Raw genomic sequence first — 23,598 nt, forward strand, 5'->3', positions numbered from 1 at the left:
AGGGAGGGAGGGAGGGAGGGAGGGAGGGAGGCAGGGAGGCAGGGAGGCAGGGAGGCAGGGAGGCAGGGAGGCAGGGAGGCAGGAAGGAAGGAAGGAACCTAGAGCTCCCATAATCCTTCCCTTCCCTTCTTTCCTTCATTCCTCCTCCCTAGTCTCCACAAGGTGAGCTCCTCAGTTCTGGCACACCATCCCACCATGACCCAACATAAATAATTCATCCCTGTAAATTGAATAACTCACTCATTCATAGAAAGTCACTCAATTCTACATAAGAAATACAAAAAGGAGACCTCCAGTCAATGGCAAACCAATCTCCCATTTTCCCTTCAGCAGTTTGAGGCTCTAGAAACACAAAAAGAAAATCACATTATCTATTTAACCAAAAAGGGCCTCTATGTAACAAAGTATGAAAATGGGTAAGACACTAATTAAAAACATGAGATTAACCTACAACATTTATACTATGGCAATTCAACATCTGATAGAGTTGTTAAAACAATTCAGTGAGGAAAGAAAAAATATTTTTATTTTAAATATTTAACAGGTAGTGTTAAAATATTTAGTGACCTACAAAGGAGATGAAAATGAACTTCAATTACTAACTTGCCCCTATAAATGATACTTATGGATGTCATATTCCATGTGTTCATACAAACTTATTTATTAAAACTTTCTGCTATTCTATTTAAATACCCAGATTGTTTGGACTAGTTATATAAACTAGACAGAGAAAATATGGTTTCTGTCTTTTAAGAAAATACATACTTTCTTAACACACTTTCATATCTCTGAAAACAATCAATGGCATTATCATAGTTTAATTGCCAGGAGTCTCTCATATCCAGTGGTATGATCTTATGATTAATTTATTTAGTAAAGCAACGTGGAGAACCTTGGTTCTATATAACAATGGAGTTCTCAATAACCTTGAACTTCAATAGAGATGTTGCAGAACCATTCTAATCTAGAATGAAGCCTATTAATTATAGTTTGTTTTCATGTCTTCAGAAGGATAAGCCTGATAGAAGTTTCCCTGAAGTGACTTCTGAAAGGATGCTCAAGAATGAATACAAAAATAATCTCAATTAATTACTATGCTATGTATCTGAGGTAAGGTGAATCCCAATTCCACACAGTTCTTCACACAAACACCCTGCTAAGTCACCAACATCAACTAAATGCTCCATGACTAAATCCCACAATGTATTTGAAATGACACTGCATGAAGCATAAAAGCATAAATAGTCACGAAAACTGTATATAAAAATTTCATTAATAACATACAAATTTTCTTTTTGAAAGAGGGGATAATACTAGGTAACTGAACTTGAGACACATCCCCAGGCTCTTTCTGCTTGAGTTGTTTGTTGTTTTTTTTTTTGGGGGGGGGGGTTAGATTTTTTTTCCTAGCTAGCCTCCAGTCTCAATACACCTTCTATCTACTTCCCAAGTAGTTAAGATTATAGGCAGGGGCCTCCACACCCAACTAACACACAAGCTTTCTACATTTTATTTTGATAAGACTGGCTCTACTTGAGGTGTAAAACAACCACACATACCAAAAACAAGTAACTCTAACTAAAAAACATATGTCCTTCATTTTTCTCATCACTTCCAAAAATTAACAATTTTCTCAGCTATTTATCAAACTTCACACTCATTTATACATCATCTATTCCATTAGGGAGCAATCAATATATGTTGCTGGTTTTAAGAAAGTTGCCAAATACCTGGCTCTTTGAGTAATATTAAGGGTAGTATTAATTTTTAATACACATGAAAATAACTACTTTTAAATTCATATGTTAAATCCAAGTACTGGCTAAAGTTTCAACAAAAACCAAGAGGGTTACTTAATTTTTATGCCACTGAGAGAGCAGAATTATTATTTCAACACAGCATTTTTTTAATTTTAAAACAACTTATATATTAATACCAAATTTATATACTTCAAACTGTCTGGCTAAACTAAATACAGTCATAAATGCAAATTATTCTATATCTTTTATTAACTTTTGAAAAATTAATAACCAGTTTTTAGAATAATTAGCTGATCAGATTACTGAAACAAAGTAACCCTCTTAAATCATTTTGACACCAGTAACCATTTTTATTTTTCAATCTACCAGTGTCTCCTGAATGTTAAATTTTTTAGAAAAGCTATTTTTATATTGTAAAATTACAAATTTCTATAGTAAACACAGAATTTTCTCCCTGGTATGACCGTAAATCTTCCATAGAAATATTTAAAATATATTTGGCATAAGACATAATAATGCCTTCATATTTCAATAAACAAGATTTACTACCCCAAAAGAAGTTTTCTAGAACAATAAATCTTTAGGCTTGCCACACCAAGGCAATTAAGAATTCTCTTTATTATGCATGACTATGATTTTCTTAAATTCTCCTGGGGAATGGTAAATTAATGAAACCAAAAAGCATCCATCGGGACATACTCAATATTAATGATTAAAATATTAATAGATTAGATCATGTAAAACTGAATATAAATATGTAAATACATAATACTCCTACATTTTCTGGCACCTGCTTTTAAATGATAAAAATCTGACCATTACATCTATAATTTTTTTGAACTAAGTGTAAACATTTAAAAACCTCTATGTTTAAACAATGTATCTTCATATTTAAGCAACAATTCTGTATTGTCTTCATCCCCAGTTGTAAATAAATTCTCAAAGGTTCTTTTTCTTTTTAAAGCTCTGAGGGGTAAAGTCAAAGAACACTGTATATAAAAGTAACAAGTGTACAATGCCTATGTGTATCTGATCATACAAAATAATAGTTATCAAAATGAACTCCAGGAAATGGAAATGAGGGTTTTTTCTTTTTGGCTGTTTTTGTTTCCCTTTGTTTTTGTTCTATTTGTTCATTTATCTGTCTTTGGCACAGAAATGGAGGGGAAAAGGGTGAACAATGCAGCAATGGTACTTATTAGACACTATGTTTAAAATGGACTATACAACTTGTGGGTGGAGCCAAAGGGAAAAACTGGGAGACAATGCAATTTGGAAAGCAGTATGGAGGTTCCTCAAAAGACTCCACATAGAGCTCCCCTATGACCCAGGAATCCCACTTTTGGGCATTTACCCAAATGTTTACAAACAAGACCACACTAAAGCTACCAGCACAACTATGTTTATTGCAGCATTATTTACCATAGCTAAGATCTGGAACCAACCCAGATGCCCCTCAGTAGATGAATGGATCAAGAAAATGTGGTATATATACACAATGGAATTCTATGCCTCCATCAGAAAGAACGACATTTCCCCATTTGTTAGGAAATGGAAAGACTTGGAAAAAATTATATTAAGTGAAGTAAGCCAAGCCCAAAGAAACATAGGTCCCATGGTTTCCCTTATTTGCAATATCTAGTATATGTATGAGTCAAGCAGAAAAGGTCACATAAGGTGAAGTTAGGAAAATGAACCCTAAGATATGTATTTTAATGTTTTTTTCTTTCATGCATTTGTTTCTAACGCATTTATAAGATTATTTCTTTGTTGCTTTGTAGGTCCCTCCCCTACAGTATAACGCCTGCTTTCACTATATTTGATGTTGGTATAATTTGTGGAGGAGATGGGGAAAAAACAAGTCGTTTAAGGATACAGGTGGACCTATTGCAACAATGAGAAGTACAAGTTGTCATGTCGAAAACGAACTTTACAACTTTGATTGGGGGGGGGGAGGTTTGGGGGACGGGGGAGGGAGGCTAGGAAGGGATGTGAAGGGTAAACAAAGGAGGAGGCTGCAATGCTTGGTAAGAAATGTACTCATTATCTTGCCCATGTAATTGTAACCCCTCTGTACAGTATGTTCACAAAAAAAATTTTAAAAATTTAAAAAAAAAGAAAATGGACTCCATTACCTTGCCCATGTTACTGTAACCCCTCTCTGTACAGTATCTTTACAATAAAAAATATATATTAAGGAAAAAAACTGGGAGAAAGTGAGGGAAGAGGTGACACTGTCCAAAAGAAATGTACTCTTTAGCTAACTTATGTATCTGTACCCCTCTTTACATCACTGTTATAATAATAAAAACATTTTTAAAATAACAAGTCTATAGATGGACTTTTCTTTACAGGCTATTAGTCTTCAACCCTTAAGACCTTTCAATCAATATAGTGACAAAATCTTTTTAAAATGTTTAAAGCAGCTGGGCTCCTGTGGCTCACGCCTGTAATCCTAACTACTCAGAAAGCTGAGATCTGAGGATCCTGTTCAAAGCCAGCACTAAAGTCCATGAGATTCTTATCTCCAATAAACTACTCAGAAAACTGGAAGTGGCTGTAGTTCAAGTGGTAGAACACTAGCCTTGAGCTAAAGAGTTGAGGGACAGTGCCCAGGCCCAGTGTTCAAGCTCCATGACCAACAAAAAAAAAAGGAGAGAAAGGAAAGAAATACATTCAGAAAAATCTATCAGATGAAATACATGAGTATACATAAAATTCAAATTTCCTACCAAAGAAAGTACGCAATGAACACACGAAATTCTTTTTAAACCAGATGTGTACATGCCCTTGGAAAATTAAATGCAGTTAAAAAAACACAAATCTTTAATTCTTTAATTCACTCAATGGTCATTAGAAAGATCTTAACATTTACTACATTATCAATGGACAGAGTGAACACTTTATAGACAGCATAAACAAATTATTATAAAAATACTTTGCACATTTTTTTAAGTAGACAAAAAGAAGAAGTTAAAAGGCTTGCTGCTAGGAACTTGCAAAAGATAGTATTCAATGTTTCTTTTTATTTTTATTCAAACTTATTTTTTTCATTTCAGCTTAGGAGATGGGGACAGGTCACAGAGGCTTCTTCTTCTGTTGTTGTTGGTCATGGGGCTTGAACTCTGGGCCTGGGCACTGTCCCTGAGCTCTTCAGCTCAAGGAGAGCACTCTACCAGTTGAGCCATAGAGTCACTCCTTAGAGGCTTCTTTTTCAAGAAAAACTTCTTAAAATCATTAAAGCTTTGATTCCTTGAAAATTATTTGACTGGATCATAGCTATACACACACAATTGATTCTTTGCAGGAGGACTAACAACAGGATATTAAGAAATTACTCTTTCCGGGCTGGGAAGGTGGCTCAGTGATAGAGCGCTTGCCTTGCATGCCTGAGGCCCTGGGTTCAATTCCTCAGCACCACATAAGCAAAAAGAAAAAAGCCAGAAGTAGTGCTGTGGCTCAAGTGGTAGAGTGCTAGCCTTGAGCTGAAAAGCTGAGGGACAGTGCCCAGGCCCAGAGTTCAGGCCCCACGACTGGACCCAAAAAAAAAGAAAAGAAAAGAAAAAAAATTACTCTTTCCTTATCACTTTACAAATGTGAAATGGTCTAAGGCATACTAATGAAAAAAAAAAGAGTATAAAAAAGACTGAATTGCAAGGAACCAGTGGCTCATGCCTGTAATCCTAGCTACTTAGGAGGCCGAATCTGAGGATCACAGGTTCAAAGTCAGCTCAGGCAGAAAAGTTCATGAGACCCTTACCTCTAACAAACTACTCAGAAAAAGCTGGAAATGGTACTGTGGCTCAAGGGATAGAGAGCTAGTCTTGAGCACAGAGAAGCTCAGGGACCTGCCCAGGCCCAGAGTTCAAGCTCCAGAACTGGCACATGCAAGTGCACGTGCTCACGCGCGCGTGCGCACACACACACACACACACACAATGCCTGAAACAGTGCAAATACCCAACTGAAAAAGCAGAGCACCCAAGTATTCCAATTCTTAGGCTGATGCTATAGCAACCAATTTATCATTCTTCTTTAAAAACACCACACAGAAAAGCCATACCACCAGTAACAAGTCTGATGTGATAAAAGTAAAGCATTGGTTGGTATGATCTAAAGCATCACTTCCTAACTTCTCAAACTTCCCATAGGGACTTCCTTCAAGTAACTAAGCATGGGAAATCTAATTTATTTAAGATGAGTATCATTAGGGAACTGACAGTACAAAAATATTACATTTCATCTATCAAATGAAAGAGGTAGAAAGTACAATACTAACAGACAATACAGAAAAATACTGCCATAGAAAGGATGAAAATCATCAAATATCTTATCATGAACTTCTTTAAAAAAAATAATAAAACTGCTTTAAAGAACAACAAAGCAGAAACGAAAAGGTTCAAGAAGAAATACAGCTTAAAAAGATAAAAAGTAGGGCTGGGAAGGTGGCTCAGTGGTAGAGCGCTTGCCTTGCATGCATGAAGCCCTGGGTTTGATTCCTCAGCACCACATAAGCAAAAAAGAAAAAAGCCGCAAGTGGCGCTGTGGCTCAAGTGGTAGAGCGCTCGCCTTGAACTGAAGAGCTGAGGGACAGCACCCAGGCCCAGCGTTCAGGCCCCACGACCGGACCCAAAAAAAATTTAAAAATAAAAATAAAAAGTAGGGAAAGAAAATATTGAGGAAAGTCCGAGAGAAAGAAGTCACAGAAATAAAGGCATAGGTGAGAGATATTTAGAAGCAATGTGTAGGTTAAGGCAAGTCAGCAACCCAGTGGAACCAACAATCCTCCTCCTCAAGGATTCTAGAAAACCTGGGGAAAGTAGAACCTGCATCTACTCTTCCAAAAGATCTTGGAAAAGCAGAGATTACTGGTGGAGCCTATTACACCAGATAACCAACCCTGGAAAAAAATCAAGTTAATGGCTCCAAGAAAGCAAAGATCTTAGCTGGGTGCTGGTGGCTCAAGCCTGTAATCCTAGCTACTCAGGAGGCTGAGATCTGAGGATCGTGATTCAAAGCCAACCCCAGGCAGGAAGGCAGTGAGATTATCTCCAATAAACCACCAGAAAACTGGAACTGGTGCTGTGGCTCAAGTGATAGAGTGCCTGCCTTGAACTGCAGAGCTGAGGGACAGCGCCCAGGTTCCAGAGTTCAGGTCCCACAATCAACAAAAAAAAAAAAAAAAAGCAAGCAAGCAAGCAAAGACCTTGACAACTCTGGAGCAGACCCATGCAGAGAACAGGCACCCATCCCCCTCTCTTTGGGGTGAAGGACACATGACTCAACCAGATGCCAGAGCAGAAGAGACTTGCCAAAAGGACTATAAGAAAGGGACTTCTGGAGCCTACATTGGGGATACCAATTTCTGGGCTCTGCTTCCCACTCCCTTACTTCAAGAAATCTGCAGCCTCCTCTACCTTTTCCTGCTTGCCTGTGAAACAAGTGGATGGGACCTCAAATGGCATAAGGCGGTCCTCTTAGTTGGGAGTCCAGGATGGGGATTTAGGCCAAAGTACCAATAGATAGTAAGTTTTTCCTCAGTTTCCCCTGGCATCTTACTCTTACTTTGAAATAAACTTGGCCTCTACTTCCACTCTTCCTGCCTCATGACCTATCTGGTAAAACTCTTCAGAGGAGCCTGTTACTTTCGCTTTCTGCTAGTTTTGCTCCTGTAATAAAGCATTCAACTTCTTAACATATCTTCTGTGTCCTTTCATTCAATTCTTCATTAAATTGAGTCAACAAACCCAATGACCCCTAGAGTGTAAGCTAAGCTTCATAAGTAAGAAATGCATTTTAAACAATAAAAGACTCATAAAATGAAATGTAACCATGAAAGAGTTTTACAACATTAAATTTAGAGCACTGCTTCATAAAATAGGACCCATACACTAGCACCAGATCCACCAAAACCTACAGAAGTCAGAAAATCTCAAGTGCTCTAAGATGGAAGACAACATATAGTGAGAATGCCTAAAGAGGATAACCAAGAAATATAACATCACAGTTATTTTAAAAGCAAATTCTAAGGCTGAATGTGTTGCTAAAGCAACAGATGGTCTTACTAGCAAACTTTCTGTAAAACTCTGAGTTCAAACCTCAGTACTGAGAAAAGAAGAAAATACTCAAGAAATGAAAGTGATAGAAAAAACTGATCAGAGACAGTCAATTCCAAGACAGTGATACTTTGCTAAACTCTAAAGATGAAGAAATAAACTTCCAAGCAAAGAGGCAAAAGGGGAGCTTTTAACTAAAATGGGAGAAAAAACAAAGTCTGATGAAATTTTACTGTTTCACATCATTAAATACTAAAAGAGTTTACTAATACAGGTTAAGTGTGAAAGTCATTTAAAACCCATCGAAATGACCTTTCAAAAATACAGCTAACAACATTTTCAAATATTCAAGACATTAGAAACCACTGCTACCAGGAAGTGCTCTTGAGAAAATTATAAAAACATTAGCCTCAAATGAAATGACTGAGAAAATTATGAGAAAAGAAAACCTACCCCTTACAAAAACATTAAAAGGTAATTATATATAAACTAGAACAAATATGAAGCTTAGAATGAAAAAAACAAGATAAATATCTAACCTAAGGATAAGAAAATAGTATAAATAAAAATTGAAAGAAGACATCCAGGATTCCAAGTTTATAATATAATACTAACTAACAATGAGGTATTATTCATTAAAAACTTGCAGCCACAAAGTGCAAATGAAACAGATAACACAAAGAAATACACTACCTATATTTTTAGTTAGGTAAGATCTAAAGAAATACAGATCTAAAGCTATATGAAGATATAGGTAGAAAATGAGCCATGAGAACAAAAATATAAGTGATTACAAACACTTTTGAAAAAAATACTATAAACACAGTATACCAACACACTTTTACCAAAAACTATAAGATAATAACAGCACTGACTGTCAACATATCCATTCTGTGAATATAAATATAATTAAATCATCATTTCAAAAAAGAAAAGTTGCACAGATATTCACACAGTAATTTGCACACAAATGTTTATAAAAGCATTATCCATAATCACTGGAGAATGGAAACAACCCAAACTTCCATCAAGCAAATGGAAAAACAAAGTATTGTAGAACCATATAATGAAGTATTTAAGGAAGTATTGATATATGCCATGACATCAATAGCATGTTATAGTTTGTGCTTGAAAGTACAAGGCTGGTTTCATGAAAAAAGGTAGTCACTTCTATAAAATGTCCAGAATACAATAGCTGATAAAGTCACAAAGTAGTTACCTTGGTCTGCTTCCAATAAGTGCTAATTGTTGTTTTTTATGGATTTGTAATTATTGTTATTGATTGTTATACAATTACTTTTTTGGGGGGGGGCAGTCGTGGGGCCTAAACTCTGGGCCTGGGCGCTGTCCCTCAGCTCTTCAGCTCAAGGCTAGCACTCTACCACTTGAGCCACAGCGCCACTTCCGGCTTTTTTTCTTTTTTGCTTATGGGGTGCTGAAGAATCGAACCCAGGGCTTCATGCATGCAAGGCAAGCGCTCTACCACTGAGCCACCTTCCCAGCCCCCCACAATTACTTGTCTATGTAGTGTTTTCCATAAAAAGTTCCATTTTTATACTGTTAAATTTGGAAATATATTTTCCCTATGTTCTGAGTTTTCTGTCTTGCTTAGAAAGCCCTTCATCTCCGAAATGCTTGTTTATATTATTTCTTAATATTATCTTGTTTGCTTGATGCTCTATTTTTGTGTATTTAGGTGGCTTTAGATGCTTCTTTTTTTCATAGGTGGTACTAGGATTTGTTCTCAGGGCTTCAAATTTGCTTGGCTAGTTTTCTCAGGTATTGCTCTACCACTTACTTCCAGTCTGGCTTTTTGGAGTCTCAGACTTCTCTGCCAAGGCTGGCTTCAAACCACTATCCTCAAAATCTCAGCCTCTTGGTTTGATACAATGTTACACTAAGTTAACAGAGTAAGCCTAGATTTGTAACTCCGAACTATACGTGAATAAACTTTGTTAAGAGAAGTTTCAAGTACCTTTGAAAAGATCTCAAAGCCAGTAAGAAGCAGAAAAAACAAAAAACAAAATCAAAAATAAAACAAAAACAAAAATAAAATCAGCACAGTCACTGTTTTAGAAGCTTACTCATCTCCACAACAGGGCACCTTACAGAGTATAGTCTGAGGAACGAAACTCTCTTGTCCACTGGAGATGGAAGGGTTTAATGTGGAAGGGAACTTGGCAGTTGTTACTAAAACTATCCAAAAGTCCTTACACCAAAACTCCTAACTTATCAGGAAGAAATACCCAACATATAAGCAAAGATGTTCCCTGGAAGAGAATTAGTAATAACTAATGCTAGACGCAATCCAAAAATCCCAGCAGTGATAACATATGGTACATCTTCACCATCAACATCATTCAACAATTAAAAAATAATGTGGCAATCTCTAACTGCACATGGAAATATCTTCAAGTTTTATTTTTATGTGAAAAAAAGTCAATCCTAGAATATTTGGTATGATTCATTTAAGAGTGCTAAAACAGCAAAAATAAGAAAACCTTTTTGGGTGCCGGATGTTCATGCCTATAATCCTAGCTACACAGGAAGCTAAGATCTGAGGATTGCTGTTAGAAGCTAGCACAGGCAGGAAAGTCCTCATGAGACTCTTATCCCCAATTAACTACTACTCAGAAAAAGCCGGAAGTAGTGCTGTGGCTCAAAGCACTACATACAGCACACACCTTGAGAAAAAGAAACTCAGCGATAGTGCCTAGACCCAGAGTTCAAGTCCAGAACCAGCAAGAAGAAAAAAGAAAAAGAAAAAAGAAAATCCTGTGTGCACACACTGATATGTATCAGAAATATTTTTCATAAAAACATAAAACAAACACTGTTTTCAGGAAAAAGCAGGAACAAGTCTAAAAACCTATTTCACTGTGAATTTACTTATACTGTCTACAGTCTTCTTAAAAATAGAATACAAACCAATGCCTATGAAACAAACCAGAAAGAAAAAAAGAAGCAATCTCTTTTACATGTCCACACTAAAAATGTTACTGAAGAAGATAATACTCAGAATCATACATGTTTGGTAAAAAATAGTCATTTCCAGTCATTTCCAGTAAGCAAGATCAGTGAGGAGCCAAAGGCCATTAGTACTCTTCTAAACTGAGTTATGATATATGAAATAGAGAACAAAAAATAAATGTTACCTTTCTTGAAATACAGATGTCAAAAAATGGCTTATTTCTCACACTAAATGGTTCCTGTGTTTTATCGATGAGCCCAGTCTTCATTTTTTCATGTCGAGGATTTATAATTTCCCGTTCTATACACTGTAGGCGAACATTAAAATCACAATCTCCAACTGGCTGGGCCTAAATTAGAAAGATAACTTTTAAGACTTCAACATTAACAACTATTTTGTCAGCACAAAGTATAAAGCCTGCCATACTAAATATAGTAGTTTAAATAAACAGAATTCCTGAAATTGTCAAGTGTCACCACTAATAACTAGACTGATGGAGCTATTTTAAAATTACAAGTGCTTATAACAGTATGAGACACCAGTATGAATCTACTTTAAGTTGATGAAAAGACACAACTGAGTTAAAGCATTACATTTATATATATATATATATATATATATATGTATGTATGTATGTATATATCTACCATGTGTGTTTATATATGTATCTATAATGGTAGTTTTATGACATATAAAGCAGTAACTTTATAAAAAGTAATAGCAGAAAACTTCCTAAATCTTGGAGAATAGCAGAAAACTTCCTAAATCTTGGAGAATAGCAGAAAACTTCCTAAATCTTGGAGAAAGAGATGCTCATTAAAGTACAGGAGGCATTGGGCTCTAAACAGATGAGAACAGAACCTCCTCACATCATATTATAGTTCAAACAACAAGTATGTTTATAACAATATTTTTTAAAAAGCTGCTAAAAAGATTTGTAAGTAAGTAGCCTAAATTCTCTCCTACATACTTTCCACTTTAAATATATCAATTCATAAAACAAGAACAAATTAAAAGCAAGTTCACATTCACATCCAGAATGCCTATAAATAAAGGAAGCATGGATAGATAGGTGATGAATCACTGAGAACATACTACAGGAAACAATCACTGCTGATTAACTAGACTACTTGTTTTCAGTTTTCCTTCACTTCAAAATACTATCAGCAGCCAGGCAGTGGTAGCTCACACGTGTAATTCTAACTACTCAGAAGACTGAGATCTGGAGGACTGAGGCTGAAAGCCAACCCAGGCAGTGAAGTCCATGAGTCCCCATTTCTAATTAACTAACAAGTATCAGACTGGAAGCCTAGCTCAAGTGACAAAGCACCATCAGTGAGCAAGAAAGTATGTGAGAGTGAGAGGCTCAGAGTTCAAGGCCTGATACATACACAAAACACTTAAAGCTGGGGACCATTTCACACATAGATATGTAACCCCACATTCAGAAGGCTTAGGCACTAGGTTGGACCTATTAGAAATGCACTCCTAATTTTACAAATGTGGATGTACTGGTTAAATTACTATGCATTGCTGAAGTTTAAAATCTTATATATTCCAGTATGCTTTCCATGATATTTCAATCTATTGATAATAAGGTATGTATGCAGTTATTTCAGTGCCTTGAAGTATTCTGAATGCAATATGTTTGTTAATAGTTAAAAGAACTGTTTTCTCAAGGATGAAATACTGCTTGTTAAAGGATCTGTGAAGTAACGTTTACTTGTTATAACATAATTACATATGAAAAAAAAAGAATTAGGCAGGAGTTTGAGGCTAGCCTGGGATATATAGTAAGAACCTGTCTAAAAAAAAGGTGGGGGGCTGGGAAGGTGGCTCAGTGGTAGAGCAATTGCCTTACATGCCTGAGGCCCTGGGTTCGATTCCTCAGCACCACATAAGCAAAACGAAAAAAGACCGAAGTGGGGCTGTGGCTCAAGTGGTAGAGCGCTAGCCTTGAGCTGAAGAGCTGAGGGACAGCGCCCAGGCCCAGAGTTCAGGCGCCCCACGACCAGACCCAAAAATAATAATAATAATAATGTCAAGCATTCTAGCTAATGCCTGTAATCCTAGCTGCATAAGAGGCTGAGACCTGAAGGACTGAGATTCAAAGCAGAAGTCTGCAAGACTCCAACTTCAATTAACCAGCAAAATGTCAAACTGGAGGCATAGCTCAAGGGCATTCTACATGCCAATTACGAGTTAAAGAACCAAGCAAGAGCACTAGTGAAGTGCTCAAGCCCCTATGGTGTTCAAGCCCCAGTAGAGAAAGTTCAAAAACACAGAGGAAAAAAATGTCACTGGAATTCTCCACACAAAATCGTTAAATAGCAACCTACTAAAAACTAAGTAAAAGGGCTGGAAATGATCTCAGTGGTAGAGTGCTTACATAGCTTATGCAAGGCTCCTGACACCCAAGAAACCAGTCAACTTAAAATGTCTTATTCAATTAACCTGGTCCCCTATTCATCAATCTATTTTCATTTCCTCCTCTGTACTACACCTCACTATATACCAAATATGCAAACAAAGCTATCTAATTTTAAAGGGGGCACAGAAAGGAAGGGACAAGGGGTGAATAAATATGGCTTACTAGATACTATGTTGAAAATGAACTATATACAACTTGTGGGTGGGATGGGAAGGAAAAACTAGGAGAGAGTGAGGGAAGAGGTGACACTGTCCAAAAAGAAATATATTTTATTTTTTTAATTTTATTGTCAAGGTGATGTACAGAGTTACATAAGGTAGTGAGTACATTTCTTGTCAAACTTGTTCCCCCCCCCTCATTTTTCTCCCACTTCCCCCCTCACCCCAGTTGTATAGATCTTTTTTTTTTCTTTTTTGCCAGTCCTGGGGCTTGAACTCAGGCCTAGGTGCTGTCCCTGAACTTCTTTTGCTCAAGGCTAGCACTCTAGCACTTGAGCCACAACATCATTTACAGCTTTTTCTGTGTATGTGGTACTGAGAAATCAAACCCAGAGCTTCATGTATGCTAGGCAAGCACTCTAACCACTAAGCCACATTCCCAGCCTCTAAGAATTGTACTATTTACCTAACATGTAACCCCTAACTGTAACCCCTCTGTACATCACCTTTATAATAGTATTTTTTTCTTTTTTTTGTTTTTTTGTCGGCCGTGGGGCTTGAACTCTGGGCCTGGGCGCTGTCCCTCAGCTCTTCAGCTCAAGGCGAGCACTCTACCACTTGAGCTACAGTGCCACTTCCGGTTTTCTGGTGGTTTATTAGAGATAGGAGTCTCACGGTCTCTCCTGTCTGGGCTGGCTTTGAACCGTGATCCTCAGATCTCAGCCTCCTGAGTAGCTAGGATTACAGGCGTGAGCCACCAGCGCCCGGCTATAACAGTATTTTTTAAAGAATTTTTTTTCCAGTCATGAGGCTTGAACTTTGGGTCTAGGCGCTGTCCCTCAGCTCTTCAGCTCAAGGCTTGTGCTCTACCACTTGAGCCACAGTGTCACTTCCGGTTTTCTGGTGGTTTACTGGAGGTAAGAATCTTACAGACTTTCCTGTCCCGGATGGCTTTGAACTGTGTTCCTCAGATCTCAGCCTCCTGAGTACCTAGGATTACAGGTGTGAACCACCAGCACCTGGCCCAAGAAATTTTTTTTTTAATCTAATGGTCTGACTTCCAAGACTACTGAAGTATTTTCAATAGTTTATGTTACTTTCTCTGATGCAATTCCATACTTCAATAACTCAACTACACCCAGGGTAGGGAAGAATACTTTCTCTTATATACTTTTATTATTATGCTTACAATCCTGTAACAATTACTTTTTAATATTTGCATTCTTATCCATGAGCATTCGGCAAATGTTTTGATATTTAACCAACCTAAATGTATAACCTAACATATCCATACAATATATGCCTATTAAACAATATGTATACATATATATTATAAAAGACAAATAAAATAATAAAAAATAAAATAAACGTATCTTTTATGTTCTTTCCAAATCCCAAAGAACCATTGTGAAAATGGCTTTGTTTGGAGGCCAGAGCACTGATATGAATTCTCCAAAAGCAATAAATTAATCTTATTCATTTAAACAATAAAATTTGACCTATATAAATGATATTAACTATTATTTCAGTCCTCTAACTACAATTTTGATTCAAACAAAGCTTCTTACTTTATCAATAACCTGGCCTCAGGTATTTTGTTAGGCCAACATAAATTAATAAACCAATTAAAGCTTCATAACAGTTAAGTCGTTTTAGATATATAATGCTTTTAATTATAAATGCATCCTAATATTAGACTTTGAATTATGAAATATGTTAATATGCACACAAAAAATACTCATTGAATGAGTACTTACAAACCTAGGAAGAGAGATATATACCTAATTTTTTAAACAAATTATGGTTGAATTTCTTAAATAAGACACAAAAATACAATTTTTAATGAAGTCAGGTAAGTCTGACTTGATTAACAGTAAATACTTCTATGTATCAATAATGACTATATTATAATAAACACTGATTTGGACCACATATAAAACTAAAAAGGGGGCTGGGAAGGTGGCTCAGTGGTAGAGTGCTTGCCTTGCATGCATGAGGCCTTGGGTTCGATTGCTCAGCACCACATAAGCGCTGTGGCTCAAGTGGTAGAGAGCTAACCTTGAGCTGAAGAGCTGAAAAGGACCAGTGGTTCACATCTGTAATCCTAGCTATTCAGGAAGCCGACATCTGAGAACAGTGGTTCGAAGCCAGAAGGGGCAGGAAAGTCCATGACACACTCTCTCCAATTAACTACCAAAAAGCCAGAAGTAGAATTGTGGCTCAAATGGTAGAGCACTAGCCTTGAACAAAAATGTCTCAGGGACAGTGCATAGGCCCTAAATTCAAGCCCCAGCACTGGCACCAAAAAAGAAAAAAAGTACTAAAAAGGATTCAAACCCAAAACAGGAACTAATACCTACTCTAATCAAAAGAAAAATTGATGACAATATAGTAAAACTAAGAAATTCAGAGACTTGCAATTAAATCACAAAATAAAAATAAAAACAAATAAAATTAGGGGGAAATAAAAGACTACCAAATACAAAAGTTAAGATTATGGGGCTGGGAAGGTGGCTCAGCGGTAGAGCGCTTGCCTTGCATGCCTGAGGCCCTGGGTTCGATTCCTCAGCACCACATATGCAAGAAAAGAAAAAAGCCAGAAGTGGTGCTGTGGCTCAAGTGGTAGAGTGCTAGCCTTGAGCTGAAGAGCTGAGGGACAGTGCCCAGGCCCAGAGTTCAGGACCCACGACCAGACAAAAAAAAAAAAAAAAAGTTAGATTATACAAGTTTCCCATAAAATCACAAAAACAAGGGGCTGGGAAGGTGGCTCAGTGGTAGAGCGCTTGCCTTGCATGCCTGAGGCCCTGGGTTCGATTCCTCAGCACCACATAAGCAAAAAAGAAAATAGCCGGAAGTGGTGCTGTGGCTCAAGTGGTACAGCACTAGCCTTGAGCTGAAGAGCTGAGGGACAGTGCCCAGGCCCAGACTTCAGGCCCCACGACCAGACCAAAGAAAAAATAAATCACAAAAACAAACAAGTAAATATACATAGGAACTACATCCAATCTCATTAGTAATCGTGGAAAAACCCAACTGAAATAAGTGAAACAATTTTTAAACAGAGTAAATTGGCAAAAATTTAACTAGGATAAAACAAACTAGGATGAAGCAAACTCGTAACTAAATCTGTACATATTAACCAGTAAAGCAAGAAGATAATGTGAAATGAATGTTGGCTATCATGATATTGAAATAGCTCCAGAAACTTAGCCAAAGAATAGCATACATATCTTACAGACACAAACACGGTTGGTAAAAGTGTTTAAAACATTCATAATAATTATTACCTCAGGACAGAAGTGGCTTCTGGGCATGAGAACAGAAAACAGGAAAAGAACATGTACAAGAAACTTCTCTTGGATTTGAAATTAAATGTATTGCTTGTTCAAAACAAAACACAGCTAAAGCATTAGGCTTCAACACATCTAGGCATTTGTTATGTGAGTATTCTTTATTTCATTCTCTGCACTACTGGATGCAGAAATTTCTCATTTTTTAAAAAATATTAGAAAACTGTTACTACATTATAATTCTCAGGTCAAGAAGAGTTTACAATGGACACATTTTAAAGGTGAACCTCAAGAGTCCCTGAAGGACAGTACTTCCACACTCAACAAAGACACAAAAGCCACTGTACCAGATGCTTAGTTACAGGTCAACAAACTCTATTCCAAAACTTGTCATAAAGATTGGCCAATTCTGAAAAGGTTAGTTTTGAAAAATACAGTGAAACTAGAGAATGATGATGTTTCTTAACCTTTAGGTTCTTAAATTTGAAATTGTACTTGAAATATAGAGGTTCAACCAAAAAACATGAGATATGTACACTGAAGGTATACAGGAAAAAAACTGCTTTTAGCTGAAGGCATGGCTCAACAGGAAGAGTACCAGCTTAACAAGCAGAAGCCCTAAAAGAATACTTTTATGTAACTGGGATAAATTTAATCTTGAATTTTATCATTTTTAAATATACATTTTAAAAGTTTTTAAAATGGTGTTATTGGCCAGACATCTTGGGAGGATGAGACAAAAAGATCACAAGTTCCAGCTTATAAGAATACTCTTATCGATCTTAAATAACATTTAATTCCAAAATCTCTCAACATTTCCAATCTGGTTTAATATTTATGTAATTTGAATATTATACATTTAGAAGAAACAGTTACACCTTTGCACAGATATGCACTACTGAGTTTCTTACATAATTTAGACATTCATATTGTAATTACAGATGAACAAGAAAACAGATTTTTGGTTAGTGTAAAACTGTGAGGAATGGGTATAAAACATAATGTGTATTTTTTTCTATCACATTCACATTTTGTTTAAGATATTTTAGTTTACTAAGGTTTCTTGATGCATGTATATGACATGAAGCTGTCTCCATGCTATCCAGTCAATACTTCATTATCAGGCTGTGGTGTGGCTCAGGCGGTAGAAAACCCGCCTAGCAAGAATGCAGAGCTCTGGAGTTCAAATTCTAGTACCATCAAAACAAACAAAACAAAACCCTACAAACAGTCTGACCTTTGTTTTGTATTTAATCTTTCTTTTCACAGACAGAAGAAACTTGTGGCCTTTTTTATGTTCTTTACTCAAGTACAGTCCAACTAAAAACCAAACATTTCCACTTTATAAAATTTTCATATTTCATCAAAGTTAAACTGTTTTTCTTCACCCAGTTAAGTTACATATTCAATTAGATATATGCAATATAATAGAGGATACAAGGGTAATATTAAATTATTAACAAAAATATGCCCAGTGAGTATTCTGAATCACAATCTTTATTTCCCACTATACCCAAGGTATGACAAATACCTTTTTCCCCTTTTTTTTTCTTGGTTTTTTTGTAGCTCCTGTTGGTCTCAAACTCCTGACTCTGCCTCTCAAGTGCTGGGATTGCAGGTGTGCATCACTGTACTTGGCTTCCTAATACTTATTTGCTAACAATGGCTGGTATTTGTACAATACCTCTTGATCTGTCATCCTATCAACATTTTTACACCCCTTCCACCCTCCTCCCCTCCCTTACTTTTCTCAATTCGTGTTACATACAATGAATTGACTGCATTCTCCCCCTTCCCCCTTCTCTTGTCTACCCTCTCCCCTTGGCCCCAATTCCACATCCTTTTAAGTACCCATTTCTTAGTACTTATTTTGTTGGGTTTTGACTTATTCTAAAGAATTATACTATTTGAGTTCCTTAAGAGTCTACTGTATTTCAGTTAAATCATTTATAACTACTTGCATATCACTCAGTGTGTTTACTTATAGTTTCATAGGCACATTCCGGCACCACAAATGAGGGAAACCAGGCACTGTGTTTCTCTGGGTCTGACTTACTTCACTTAATATTTCCCAAGTCTAAAAATTAAGAAAAGTGAGGTAAAGAATGGGTTGGGAGGGTGGATGAGAATGTTGGAAGACATACCGTATTTATAAACTGCTTTGTTGAATGGCAACTCCTTTGTGTACTCCTCAAAAATAATAGAAATATTTTTTAGGTATCTGATATTGCCAGGCATCACTGCCTCATAGCTGTAATCCTAGCTACTGAGGGTTGTAGTTCAAAGCCAGCCCAGGCAGCAAGTCCATGAGACTCTTTAATTCAAATAACCAGCAAAAAGCCAGAACTAAAGGAGTGGTTTAAGTGGTAGAGTACCAGACACAAATGAAAAATCCAAACAAGCTTTGAGGCCCCAGTACCAGCAAAAACACAAAACAAAAACACCTGATATTTTCTGCTATAGTGTAGCTAAGCTGGCCTGGCTTGTACAAAGCCCTCAGCACCATTTAACAAAAAAAAAAACCTATTATTTCAATGACAACTTCTATAAATATACACTTTATAAATTAAAAAAGGTACTTACATTGAATTTAATTATGTCATATATCAAATATCTAGGAACAGTCTGTCCATTTACTCTGTCAATTATCATTTCCTTGAAAGGAAAAAAAAGTTTTTTACACATTAATAGCAATTTCTTCCATTTGTTTACAGCATAACATGCAATATAGAAAGCCATCAATCACAAATATACTTGATAATCTTAAAAAAAATACTTGTATCCATACAAAGTCACTCATCAGCACCTTAAAATACTCATTGTATGTTTAGTATACTAAGATAAGATTGAAGATAGGGTCTCCTCATTGTTTTTTATTTGAATTAACTAAATTCTGTTTTATATTTGATTTTTTTTTTTTTTTTTTTTGTCGGCCGTGGGGCTTGAACTCTGGGCCTGGGCGCTGTCCCTCAGCTCTTCAGCTCAAGGCGAGCGTTCTACCACTTCAGCTACAGCGCCACTTCCAGTTTTCTGGTGGTTTATTGGAGATAGGAGTCTCACAGTCTCTCCTGCCCGGGCTGGCTTTGAACCGAGATCCTCATATCTCAGCCTCCTGAGTAGCTAGGATTACAGGCGTGAGCCACCAGCGCCCGGCTTTATATTTGATTTTTAAGACATTTAAGGCTAAAGAAACTTTTAAATTCTGAAATTCAAAATCACTAAAATAGGTATTTGTTCAATCATTACTTCTTTAAATATTGTTCTATGCCTACTACCTTAATTATGTAACTACAAATGACAATCTTAATATAATTTTAGTTCCCAGATAATCATTTGTGACTTGTAAGATTAGTGCAAATCTACCAAAGCCATTAAAAAGTCCAAACAAATTGTGTACTGTTCGAGATAAGAACCTAAAAGATAATTAAAGGTATAAAGTGCAGGATTTTTAAAATTTTAACTCTTGACAGGTTTCTGAACTGAAATTGTTTTTCTGCATATCTTTCCTGAGAAAAGTAGGCAGTTTTCCTCTGTATCTAACTTCAGGACAGAAAATCCATAGAGAGTGATCAAAAATTATTTTTTAAAACACACTAATTGAAAAATATTTTTGTTGGTTTAAAAAGCCATTATCAATTCTTTTCCTGAATGTATGTCAAGCTACAGACATTTTTTTAACATTTCAAGGGTTATTTTATTTTTATTATTCTCAAGGTGATGTACAGAGGGGTTACAGTTACATAAATAAGGTAATGAGTTCATTTCTTGTCAAACTTGTTACCCCTTCCCTCAATTTGCTCCTACTTTCCCTCCCCTCCCCATCCCCCTCAAACTGTATAGATCATTTCCAACATATTATCTTGTATATATCACTGTTGTACAGACATTTTACTTATACCAAACACTTGACACAAATTAAATCATATTTGCTAATTCAAACTTTTTACTGAAATACTTTCACTTAAATATTCGTGTGTAAGCATTTACATAATAAGAAAGTGCTAGCAAGACAGGTAGGCTGGTGGAAGGAAGGCCAACTAGCAAGAGACTCTAGGATATAGCAAATGATATGGTGCTAATTAAGTTCCCTGGGCTCCTTTCTAACTCATATATCTCAGAGTTATATACTGGGGAAGCCAGTAACCCAGAAATGCCAACAGTATAAAATTCAAAACTGAAGCCAGGCAAGGGGTAAACACCTGTAATACAAGCTACTCAGGAGGCTGAGATCTGAGGATCACAGTTCAAAAGCAACCTGGGGAGGAAAATCAGTGTGGATCTTATCTCCAATTAACAAAGGGGGGAGGGGGAGAAGAGAGAGGAGAGAGGGAAAAGAGGAGGGACAAGAGGAGAGAGGGAAGAGAGGGGACAGGGGAGAGAGGGGAGAGAGAGGGGAGAGAGAAAGAATTAGAGAGGGAGAGAGAGAGGGGGAGAGATCCAGAAATGGAGCTGTGGCTCAAATGGGAGAGCACTAGCCTTTAGCAGAAAAAGCTAGGGACAACACTCAAGCCTCAAGATAGGCAAAAAAAAAAAAAAAAAAAGTGCTAGCAATAACAGATTCCAATTAATTGTTCTCTTCAGTTAAGTGAACTTTTAAGTTGTGAACAGCAAACACTTCAGAATTTCCTAAATTATCTGATAAATGAGCAACAATGCTTTCCTTTACAAATTGCTTTTAAATGCCAAAAAGAAATACATTATCAAATAACAAAACATGTGAAAAAGAATAGCCAAATAAGTAAGCTTTAAAAATAACCAAGCTGGGTGTTGGTGGCTCATTCCAATAATCCTAGCTATTCAGGAGGCTGAAATTTGAGAATCACAGTTCAAAGCTAGACCAGGCAGGAAAATCCATGAGACTCTTATCTCCAATTAACCAGTAGAAAATAAATCAGAAATGGTGCTATAGCTCAAAGTGATAGAGCACTAGCCTTGAGTAAAAAAGCTCAGAGACAGTGCCTAGGCCCTGAGTTTAAGCCCCACAAATGACAAAAAATAAAATAAAAATAAAATAACCATAGGTCCAAATAGATTATTTGCAATAATAAAACTTAAAATAAAATTTTAAACAGATAACCAACATAACCAAGAAAATACCAAGATTCTGGAAAAACCAAAAGAGAGTTGAGTTTAGATATATATAAAACCACTAATCCCCTAGAAGGCCTAACTTGTAAAATGACAAATGCTTAAAAAGTTTTCAGAATAAAAAAGTTAATAGTTGAAAAAGACATACAGTTTTGTAAGATTCTCACTAGTAAATTTTATTAATTGCTGTATCCTCCTCTCGGCCTCAATACTAAATGGATTAAATTTTACTGAATTATTACCCTCTTGCTACACTCCTATTTTCCACACTTTGTGGGTCAAGGAACATAATTTAGCAAGGCAAACAAAATCTCAGTGTTCATATCCAACAGCCAGACAATTAAGTGCTTTGAGTTATTCTTGGATTTGGAATTTTACAAAAACAATTTGCAAATGAAAATGTAGGGGAAAAAAAAAAAAAACAGGAAACTACAGCCAGAGGACTATTTTAATTAACTAACTGGAAAAACAGATATGGCAACTATAATTCTGGCCCAAGTAAATTGACATTATGAATCATATTGCTATTTTAAAACCTCACAAGAATGTATTATGATGCTCTCAGCTATCCAAGTCTGGGTTGAAAATAGTGTTACCAAGTTAAATCTACAGACAGTTATATATCTAATTTTTTTATCAATATTTCCTACTTGGAATGCCCTCGGACCATGACCATCAAAAATCTTTTTCTATAACAATGGAAACTCCTAGACAAAACATCTCTAGCTTACTTCTTTAGTTAGCAATAATTTATTTCTCTTTTAAGACCATAGGACTTGTCTTACTTAAATGTCTCTCTTTTGGAGTTGTTTAACTTAAAGGTCTCTTACAATATTTCCAATCATTCTCCACCATTCCAGGAGGTAAGATTTTTTTCCACCCTCTAAGCAATGCTGGCACTCTAGGCTCATCCCCTAGAAGCTAACAAGCACTCAATACACATTAGTTCAGTCATAAACTACAGTAAACATCTAAAATGCTCTAAAGAGCCTTTTCATCCTTTTATTTTATTATTTATAATGCAAGAAAAAAAACACACCCTATAATGACACAGGCAGTAGTAGCTCATGCCTATAATCCTAGCAACTCTGGAGGCTGAGATCTGAGAATCATAGTTCAAAGCCAACCCCTGTGAGACTCTTACTTCCAATTAACCACCAGAAAACTGGAAGTAACACTGTGGTTGGAATTGGTAGAACAGTAACTAGCGTTAAGGAAAAGAGCTAGACAGTGCCCAGACCCTGAGTGCAAGCCTCAAAACCAAAAAATAAATAAAAGGACTATAATGAATAAAATGAGGATACTGAAAACTAAAATGTACTTTCTGTACTCATGAATCACTATCAATACCACTATTTGTACAATTGACAGCGACCAAGTAACATGAAGGTAATCCATATGACCCAGCACAACAAGAAAATGAAGGTTCTGAACACAAATCTACGCAATTGCTCTGAAAAAAGAATATAAACTTACTGCTATCTAGATCAGAGAAGATGTGACATACTAGTCTAGACTAACTTATTCATCATGTAATTGATCATTCAAGATCCAGAGTAAGCCCAGTGCCTAGCTACTCAGGAGGCTGAAATCTGAGGATCACCATTTGAAAACAACCTAGGCAGGAAAGTTCAAGAGACTCTTATCTCCAATTAACCAGCAGAAAACCAGAAGTGGTGCTGTGTCTAGCCTTGTGCAAAAAAAAAAGCTTAGGAACCACACCCAGGCCCTGAGTTCAAGACACACACACACACACACACACACACACACTCAGAGTAAAATCTCAGTGGCAAACCTCAGAACAACACACACACACACACACACACACACACACACACACACAC

The 23,598-nt window shown here is 36.4% G+C and overlaps 1 protein-coding gene across 4 annotated transcripts in view; it reads right to left on the reverse strand.

Moving 5' to 3' along the window:
• The window catches only part of Rngtt (RNA guanylyltransferase and 5'-phosphatase), a 259,489-nt gene that overhangs the window by 167,000 nt on the left and 68,891 nt on the right, over positions 1–23,598 (reverse strand). For all 4 annotated transcript variants that reach the window (XM_013032875.1, XM_013032874.1, XM_013032873.1 and 1 more), the window contains exons 10-11: positions 19,250–19,321; positions 10,972–11,136 (exon numbers count right to left, since the gene is read on the reverse strand). In XM_013032875.1, coding sequence (XP_012888329.1) covers positions 10,972–11,136; positions 19,250–19,321 — 237 coding nt within the window. The remainder of the gene's footprint in view (positions 1–10,971; positions 11,137–19,249; positions 19,322–23,598) is intronic.

Source organism: Dipodomys ordii, unplaced genomic scaffold, assembly GCF_000151885.1.
Source record: "Dipodomys ordii isolate 6190 unplaced genomic scaffold, Dord_2.0 Scaffold158, whole genome shotgun sequence".
In the NCBI taxonomy this organism is placed as follows: domain Eukaryota; kingdom Metazoa; phylum Chordata; class Mammalia; order Rodentia; family Heteromyidae; genus Dipodomys; species Dipodomys ordii.